The sequence below is a fragment of the Nicotiana sylvestris genome, chromosome 1, assembly GCF_000393655.2.
Source record: "Nicotiana sylvestris chromosome 1, ASM39365v2, whole genome shotgun sequence".
In the NCBI taxonomy this organism is placed as follows: Eukaryota; Viridiplantae; Streptophyta; class Magnoliopsida; order Solanales; family Solanaceae; genus Nicotiana; species Nicotiana sylvestris.
Window position 1 is genome coordinate 27,266,590 of NC_091057.1, and position 10,506 is coordinate 27,277,095.

General features: G+C 37.2%; 1 protein-coding gene across 1 annotated transcript; it reads left to right on the forward strand.

The window, feature by feature from the left end:
- Positions 1 to 7,262: 7,262 nt before the first annotated feature.
- Positions 7,263 to 7,958, forward strand: LOC138891303 (uncharacterized). Its single transcript, XM_070174660.1, has one exon. The coding sequence runs from the start codon at positions 7,263 to 7,265 to the stop codon at positions 7,956 to 7,958; it is 696 nt and encodes a 231-aa protein (XP_070030761.1).
- The last annotated feature ends 2,548 nt before the right edge of the window (positions 7,959 to 10,506 follow it).

A 10,506-nucleotide genomic window follows, 5' to 3' on the forward strand; every position in this document is an offset into this window, starting at 1 on the left:
AAGAAAAGGTCGAAACATCAGGACCTGGCTGTAGTTAGAGTAAACCAAAATGGTGAATGGATTGTTTGTGTTACTTGACATTTCCAAAGGATATTGCAAGTGTGCTAGTAGATCTCCTTGTGAGACACATAGATGGTGCACCCTAAAATATTAAAGCTAGATATGAGCACTAGAAGCCTTGAAGGAATAAATATTACCTTAGTATGGCTCCCGCCCCCCGTAAAGAAAGAATGTTAGGCAATTGAAAGAGCCAAGGGATAGAGCAAGGGGAGCCAAAGGCAAAATAATGTTTTGTTCGAGTTTTTAGAATAAACCAGTAGACATAGATAATTAGCAGGAGATAAGAAGAGAGTTAATAAAGCATTATGAGTAAGATATGATACACGAATGGTAATGGTAGGTCAAAAAAAATGATGACAGTATTACAGAATTTACAATCAAATGAAGGGAAAGACAAAACATGACACGCCTTGAGACTCATTAAGAATATAGGCCATAAATTCATATCCTTACTTCGAGAAATAAGTTCGCAACTCTAACGCAATTACCAAAAGGAAAAGTTAGACCCTAGAGTAATAGAAGCCAGTATGGATTGGTGAGCAAGATAAACTAAACATGAAATAGGGATTGAGTGAGTTGATAATAGTCGGCATCATAAGAATTTCATATCGTATTACGGAAATAATAGGACAGACAACAGAAGAAGGTTCATGAGAAATTCAAAAGATGTTCATTCAGGAAAACGCTTCCCTAAAGCAAGCAATGTTAGCAAAGTTAAGCTTAAGGTACTGTATGTACCAGTTACATTAAGTGTCACCCTCGCGAGTAAGGGGATTTGTCATCCTTGGTACAGAAGGAATGCCGCAAGGCGAGTAAGGGTTGTTGATGATATGAAAGGATATCAAAGATGAAGAAAAGAAAAGAACATCTGTAGGCATGTTGTCATAGCTCCAAGTCTTAGTACTCCCCTAAAGGGGGGAATATGGAGTAATAAATGAAGAACGTGGTAAAAACGAAAAGGGAATGAGATTACACTTATTCAGCTCCTACGTATATGCTATAATTCTGGAACATTATGCAAACACGATGTCGATGAGAGGAAGTAAGGGTCCCTGCTCGAGATGTTATTGATAGAAAAGGAATCAGTGCGAGACATAAGTTAAGATAAAGGAAATAACCCAAGAAAGATTTCGCATGACAATGGGCCAACGAATAGTTAGTAGTTGATTCAGGAAGATCCTAGTCAAGACTAAACAAGAAGTTACAGACAAATCAAAAGATCATGCAAGATAAATGTAGTGAACCCCAACATGGAGAATTCAGCCCCGCAGTTACGACATTGTAATACTTGAGATATATTCATATAGGAGTTGGAGAAGTTAAAAAGGTACTATATGAGTGTTACGGAAATAAAAGAGAGTGCCACTAGGAAGACGGTCAAAATATCAGTCCAGAAGCAACCCCACAAGCACAAGGGCATGGAGATAAGTAACTACGGATAAGTATAGGCAAGTACGGACAGTAGAAGGTCCGTCAAGTATACGATATAATAAGCTCGCATCTTTAAAACAGTCAAAGGGTCCTCCGTAAGTACTATAGTGAAGGACTAGATTAAGAAATGAGGAAGAAGGCTTCAACATAAGCACAATAACCTAATGAAGAAAAGGTCATGTAAAAGCAGTCTCACAACAAAAATTGTATGCCCTCCAAAAGAGAGTGACACCTACCATGGCTAATGAACGGGGAGAAAGATCGAAGGTAATATTTGAGACTATATGAGTTGGATAAAAATTCTGGCAAGTGTGGGAACTAGGATGAGTTACGTATGCATTCAACAAGGGGCAGAAAGACCAGAAAAAACAATTGCATACGTTTTAAGAGAGTTGAGATGGAACGAAAGAAATTATTCACTCAATGATCCAGAGTTAGTACGTTATGGACACACTCAAGATTTTGGAGCATTATATTTGTTGGCAATCATACAGCCATAAAAGACTCCGGTATAAGTTAAAAAAAGAAGAATTGAGCCCAGGGCATAGACAAATTATTGAATTGTTAGAAGATTGTATCATGGATATTCCATATTGCCCATGAAAGGCTAAGGTAATAACTGATACCATGAGACACAAATCGAAAGGTAGCTTAAGCCTACATAAAGGCTGATCGAAAGGAAGATGAAGCTAAAGAATCATATCACTGAAGCAAATCAAGAGTCTGATTATTGGACCTAGAAAAATTATAGAAGTTGTGCTTGAGAACATGACAGATTCACTCTTAATATCAGATGTTTAAGAGAAATAACATAACAACCATAATCTACAAGAAATCCAGTTAGAAGAAGTACCAGTCTCATAAGAAGTCAGTACGAAGCTCCCATCAGATAATGTATATAGTAGAGGTGCGAGTATTATAATAGAGCTTCAAGTTATGGACGTTAATTATACCTATGTGGAGGGAAGGTCATGAAAGAGATAGAAGATACGATGTGAAATTTTAAGGTAAGTAAGGTAAAGGTGAATAACGTACGAGATACTCAAAGGCAGAAGATCGTGAATAATCCATACTTCGGATAGAAGTCTATAAGCGCAGGGATTCAATATCCAGAAATGATAGCAGCAGTGTGAGTAGCATATCTTCCAGCCTATAGTCTAGGTAAAGGAAAGCCTGATTATGAGAGTAAAGGATAGTTAGAGACGATGTGATGTCTCGCTTGATATTCCAGAACAACATAAGGAAATCTATGGTGCAAGCAAATTGAAGGAAGGCCGCATATATAATAAATAGATATGTATAGGTCCCAAACTAAAGTATAGTACAGCGACAAAATTTTAACGAAAAATAAGTAAGGATGAGGAAAGGCAAGTGAAAGGGTGACGAGAACGGATAAGTCCTCGGGATTAAAACCCATGAAAACAAGAAAGCTAATGGTTTCTCTAAGTTATAGAAATTTCAGTATAGCCTGAATGAACTCAAAGGAGTCTAAGACTAATAACATTCAAAAGATATGGAATGTTGCCCTGTTAATAGAATACGGGTGTAATTATTATGGAAAAAATGACATTTGGGCTTTCGATTGAGTAATGATCTGACGAATAACAAAAAGGGGTCTCATGAATTGGACAGGATTAAAATACCCACGCAAGGTAAATCACATTGGGATGCCGTGAGATACGGTTTTAAAAGCAGGGTATCGCCCTAGGTGGACCAATCTAAACATTTCAGATGTTCCCCGATAAAACGTGAATCCTAGCAGCAATATTACATAAAAGGTTAAGTTATCAGGGGTGGATTATGGATCAAAATTGAGGTGAATCAACAATGGATGGATAAAAGTTATAAAGTATGAGAAGAGATTAGGCCGTCATTATTAAGATGAGCAGTAATGTGGATGCATTAGAGGACATAGATTTTATACGTATGGGATAAGCAATGAAAGTAACCTGGGATTTGGTAGCAGACCTCAGTAATGAGAAGTCGAGGTAAGAGTTGTGGTATAGTATGACCTATGTAGATGCAGTAAAGTCATACGAATGGATAACCACGTCTATAAAATAAGAGAGAAATATTCGTAAGTTCGACAAAAAGTGAAGAACTTCAGGATTGGCTAAAAACTGGAGGAAAAAGGAGAGGAGAGTCGCATAAGCACACTTATAATGTCAGTATCATAGAAGCTGCATGATGGGAGGTAGCAACAGTTATGAGATTGGAAGAAATTTGATCGCAAGTCATGGCGTGGGAAAGAGGCCTAAAGGGGGGGATACCCTTACCTTTTGACTTATTCACAGAATAGTTGCCTAGATGGCAAGAACACTACTAAAGTATTCACAAGAGTTAGGGGACATGATAATGATAAGAGCATCAATCAACATTCGAGGATAAATGTTCCAAAGAGGGGAATGATGTTACACCCCATATTTTCGTACATGAAAATACACCATAAATAAATTAATGAGAGCTCGGAAGTGAGATGTCACGTCCCACAGTATTATATTACGGTGATGTCACGTTTCGCAGTATTAAGTTACGGCGATGTTGCACCCTGAAGTATTGTACGTTAAAATTTCATTTTCAGTTAACCGATGCAAGACTCGGGGATGAGATCATCTTGACATTAACGTACTTACGCTATTTATAGCAAGCAATAAATAAGTGTTATGAAGAATAAGAGGGTACACGGATTAAGAGAAAACGAGTTTCGTTAAAAGTGGTCAATTTGGAATAAAATACGGGTCGAGCGATAATACACGATAATTAAGAACTAGTACCATGCAAGGTACCATATGACCACTGTAGTATAATATATAAAGTATATATGAAGTATTTTAAAAATAAATAGAAGTTTAACTAATTTATGGTAATTTTTAAATTATGAGGATAATTGATTAATTACTGGGTAACGGAACATTACCCGATTAACTAGTAAGTGGATAAAAATTTATATCCCGCCCCCACCCACGCGGCAAAAAGCAACAATTTTGGAAGTGACAAAGTAGTCACTATTGCCAAATGGCTAGTCATGAAGATGACTAAGACTTGTGGCCAAAATCACTTTCTGCATTTGGATTCAAACAAAATACATTAGAAACATAATCAATTGTCCACTATTGAAAATCCATAGAAAAGTTTCCTTCAAATTCAAAACACCAAGATCTGATTTTGGCTTAAAAGCCTAAGAAGATAGAGCAGAAATGTTCCACCTCAATCAAAAGCTTTATTATGAAGCAATTTCGTCCAAACTTAAAAAATTAAGCAAAATCTCGTTGAAGAATTTCAACCAAAGCAGAAGCTTAATCCAATTTTTAGAGTTCTAAGGAATATTACACGGAGATTTCCCTAGTCCAGGTATGTTAAAGCCCTTCCTTCTTTCTTTTGGCATGGTCCAATTATACTGAAGAAACGAGCAAATACACATTTATACATGTGCATTGACCCTTGACCAGATGGTGTTATATACGCGTGTCTATACTCTTGAGTCCCCATGAAAAATATTATTATTTTCTGTTCATGGGTCTCAGAATAATACACAGTTGAAAAAGTTTATCCGGGAGGAATATTGAGAATATTACATATTTTTCATTTATTTCACTCATTTATATATGTGCATTGACCCATGACCAGATGGCGTTATATACGAATATATATGTAAATATGTGTATATGGGATATGGGAAAAGGTTACGGCGTTATGTACGCACCACCACCTGATCAGCTGGTATATGATGATGATGTTGCCCACAGTGGTTGAAATATGATTCAAACGGCGTTATATACGCATATACATGTACGTATATGTATATGGGATATGGGAAGAGGTTATCACGTTATATACGCACCAACACCTGATCAGCTGGTATATTGTATTGGGAAAAATTAAGTTCATATATAGAATTGATTGTAAGGTGACACATCATGATATGTGAACTGGTCAAAGGATGACAGTTGGTAAAGAATAATTAAAGAGGCAAGCTTCAACAGGCATGGGCAGCGGTTCAAGAAGAAAACAGGAAGGATAAATGCTCGAAACCTCTTAATGTTCAAAGATCGTATTAAGAGAATGAATCTGATAGCAAAAAAGGGTATAGATACGTATTGTCAGTAATTAATAGGCATTAAATACAGAAAATGTTAGCGAATCTGTATTGAAACAAATATGGTTACCAGTTATAACGTTACATTAAATGCCATTAATTATCCATAATGGCTCTATTATGATAGAAACAAAACGTATTATCTAGAGATAGCTATAAAAGGAGAAGAGTGATCATTTGTAAATACACGAAATACTATTGGAATATTGATTTACTTTGTTTTATATTCAGCTGAAATTTATCAATTATTCTTATTTCTATTTGATTATCAGTAACCCGAGTTCTTCTAAAACAAGCTTTGGTCGAAATCCGGATTTTTGGTTAAACAAATTGGTTATGTTACCGGGAATCTGATAATCGTTTGCTTTCTTAATCAATTCTTTCATCAAAAACTTATCATCTCGAATGTCAACGACAGTAACCAACACAATTTACCACTCCAAGATCCACAACATCAAGTGAATGATGCGGATGATAGGACCCCACCTCCCTCGCCGCATGATTCACAACGACAGTCATGAAAGGGGACTCTAGATGGATCTGAAGCAAATAACAGAGTTGCTAACCTAAACGGATCTGAGCTAAATCAAAATGACAGAGTTGCGAACGAACAAGCACTCCATGATGCTCTGAAGAAACTAATTGCTCAACAAGTCAATAATGCTCTCCGGGCTTTTACCAGCCAGTTACCAGTTGCACCACCAACAACTACTCCGAATCACAATACTTTAGAAAACCTGCATTCTGGACTCGTTAATTCAGGCAGTGGTGGAACTCCTAGCGAGTCTCGTGATGGTGAACCAGGTAACATGGTTAATTATTACTTACAAAAATTAGTTTTAACCTTGCAGAAATAGCTCAAGGAGCAAAGCGATCGCATAGAGCAAATACCTGGAGTACCACCTGTAATCAAAAGAATAGAAATGGATAAATATTCACAACAACCTTGGAAGCCCAGTGCTACTCCTGTGCCGATTCCCAAGAAGTTTAAGATGCTTGATATTCCAAAATATGATGGCAAAACTGATCCACGAGACCACATGACTGCGTTCACAACTGGTGTGAAAGGCAACAACTTAAACAAATAAGAAATTGAATCAGTATTGGTCAAGAAATTCAGTGAAACACTCACCAAGGGAGCATTGACATGGTATTCTCTCTTACCCGAAAATTATATAAATTCTTTTGCTGAGCTTGTAGATTCATTTATCAAAGCGCATTCGGGAGCTCAAAAAGTCGAAAAAAGAATTGAAGATATTTTCAAAATAAATCAACGGGATTCTGAGCTACTCAGAGAATTCGTGTATAGATTCCAACTTGAAAGGATGGCATTATCACGCATACCTGATAACTGGGCAGTTATGGCTGTTGCCAGTAATTTGAATGAGAAAAGCTCAAAAGCTACAAGATGACTCAAAGAAAGTCTACGTGAATTCCCAACAACAACCTGGAATGATGTGTACAACAAATACAGCACGAAGCTAAGGATCTAAGAAGATACCATCTCCCGGTCTCAAAAAGAGGAGAAGGTGAGTTCGAGAAGTGCGAAAACCGAAAAAAGGTCCGGTAAAGAACTATGGGTAATAAGGTGCGGTGGCCAAAGGAAATGGGATCAAATCCAAATAGGTGTAATCCTGATCACTAATGCGATTTTCACAACGATCATGTTCATAAAATGGCAGATTGTAGATTGCTACAAGGTGAAGTAGACCATTTATTAAAGCAAGGGTATCTTACCGAACTATTTAGTGAAAAAGGTAAGCAAGCATACATGAAGAACATGCAGGAGCCCCCTAAACCTCCTTCTCCAAAAAGGACCGTTAATGTCATAAGCGGGGGCGAAGAAATTTACGGCGTGACATATACGGCGGCCAAGAAAGTTTTAAAAGTTACAGTTACACACGGGAAGTGCGTCCGACATGTTTTGGAAGAAAAAAGTATTACATTTGATTATGCAAATGCGGACAGCATGTTAACTCCACACAACGATGCACTGGTAATATCTCTACTTGTGCATGATACTAATATGAAACGAGTTTTGATTGATCCAGGTAGTTCCGTGAACATCATTTTGCTAAGAGTATTAAACGAGATGCAAGCTGAAGATAAGCTAGTACCTAAGGCACATACTTTATCTGGCTTTGACAATTCAAGGGTCGTGACAAAAGGGGAGGTAGTACTTACAACATTCGCAGAAAGAGTCGTCAAAGATACGAAATTTCAGGTGGTGGAGATGGAAATGGCTAACAATATGATTCTCGGAAGACCGTGGATTCATGAGATGGATGATGTGTCGTCTACCTTACATCAAGTTATTAAATTCCCATCACCAAAGGGAATACGTCAAATACGTGGGGATCAACAGACATAACTCTGTAGCAGATTCAAGAACAAAAAACGAAGAAAAGTAGCAATTACAGAATCCAGTTGAGGATACTATAACACAAGCCTCAACTGAACATAGGCGAATAGATGTGGACTCAAGGCCCGATTCCATCCAAGAACTGGAAGAAAATAAAAATATCAAAATGACAAATGAAGAGTTGGAGGCTGTAGAGCTATTCACACAATGTCCTGAAAAGAAAGTCTACATTGGGGCCAACTTAAGCCACAAAATGAAAGGTAAGTTGATTGAATTTTTGAAAACTAACGTGGATTGCTTTGCCTGGTCCCATTCTGATATGACAGGAATACCCCCGGAAGTAATGAATCACAAGTTAAATGAAGATCCATCGTATCCACCTATCAAACAAAAGAAGAGAAAGCAGGGGTCTTTCAAAAATCAGGTGATTCAAGATAAGGTCCAAAAACTTTTAAAAATTGGGTCTATCTGCCAGGTAAAGTATCCTAATTGGTTAGCTAATACTGTAGTAGTACCAAAAAAGAATGGCAAATGGCGAGTTTGTGTAGACTACACCGACCTTAACAAAACTTGTACTAAAGATTCTTTTTTCTGTTACCACATATAGATCAACTAATTGATATTACTGCATGACACGAATTGTTAAGCTTTTTAGATGCATATTCAGGGTATAATCATATCAAAATGGATCCCCTAGATGAGGAAAAAACTTCATTTATAACAGACAGGGAACTTACTGTTACAAAGTAATGCCATTTGGCCTCAAAAACGTTGGTGCCACATATCAAAGGTTGGTGACCAAAATGTTCCAGGAACATTTAGGAAAAACTATGGAACTCTACATAGATGATATGTTTGTCAAATCTCAACAATCAGGGGATTATATATAGTACTTGTCTGATACATTTCAGATCTTACGAAAATTCAATATGAAGCTAAATCCCGAGAAATGTGCATTTGGCGTTTCATTAGGTAAGTTTTTGGGTTTCTTATTTCTAACCGTGGTATTGAAGTAAATTCTGCGTAGATTAAATCCATTGAAGAAATTCCTAACATGCTTACAAGTAATAAAGAGGTGTAGAAACTAACGGGAAGAATTGCAACCTTGGGAAGATTTATTTCCAAGTCATCAGAAAAATGCTTTAAATTCTTTTCATCTCTTAAAAATCAAGATCAGTTGGAATGGTCTGAGGAGTGTCAAAAAGCACTCAAAAACATGAAGGTATACATGTCAAATCCACCGTTCCTTGCAAAACCAAAAGATGGGGAAAGGTTGTTTATCTATCTAGATGTTTCAGAAGTAGCGGTGAGTGATGTTTTAGTTCGTGAAGACCAAGGTAAACAGTCTCCAATTTATTATGTTAGCAAGTTATTATTAGATGCAGAGTCATGGTATCCTCAGCTAGAAAAACTTGCACTTGCATTAATCATGGCATCTAGAAAGTTAAGGCCTTATTTTCAATGCCACCCTATTTTCGTAGTAACTGCTTATCCAATGTGTAATATATTACACAAACATGATTTATCAAGTAGGTTAGACAAGTGGGCCATAGAATTGAGTGAATACGACATCACATATCAACCCAGAACCACAATAAATCTTAAGTGTTAGCAGATTTTAGCCAAGGGATGCAACTAGAAGCAGAAAAAGAACTACAAGTATTCAACGGGTCTAATCCAGGAACTTGGACCTTATTTACTAATGGCTCATCAAATGTGAAGGGGGCAGGTCTAGGAATTTTTTGGTACCACCTACAGGCAAAACCATACGAAAAGCCATAAAATGTCATCCTATAACTAACAATGAGGCAGAGTATGAAGCTGTGATTATAGGTTTAGAACTGGCACATGAACTTGGCATCGATCAGATCATAATCAAAAGTGATTCGCATCTTGTAGTTAATCAAATACTGGGAATTATACAGCCAGGGAAGCATGAATGCATCAATACTTAGAGAAGGCATGTAATCTGGTTAGGCAATTCAAAACCAGGAAAGTTGTATAGATACCAAGAGAAGAAAATGTCGACATAGACGCTCTAGCTAATCTCGCATCTGCGGCAGACGTGACAAGTAATGAAAATACTTCTGTAATTCATTTGTTTCATTTAGTACTTGATCATGACAACAATGAGATAAATTTCAATAATTTAACCTAGGATTGGAGGAACGAGATTGTCACTTTTTTGCAGTATGGAACAGTCCCTGAAGATAAGAAAAAGGCTCACGCACTTCGTAAAAAAGCTGCTCGGTACTGTTTAAAGCAAGGCAATTTTTTTTGTAAAATGTTCGGTGGTCCCTTAGCAAGATAACTCGGGCCTTCTGAAATAGAGTATGTGATGAGAGAAATACATGAGGGGCATTGTGGAAATCACGCAGGTGGAAGATCTTTAGAAAAAACTATGATTAGAGCAGGCTATTGTTGGCCCAAAATGGAAGAAGAAGCGGAAAATATTGTTTCTAAATGTGATAAGTCTCAAAGGTACGGTAACAATATGCATAGACCTGCAGAGTTGTTACATCGAGTCATTGCACCGTGGCATTTTATAAAGTAGGGG

Bases quoted from the DNA above. Each gene is read 5' to 3' on its own strand.
- LOC138891303 (XM_070174660.1), top strand. From the start codon at position 7,263: ATGGCAGATTGTAGATTGCTACAAGGTGAAGTAGACCATTTATTAAAG.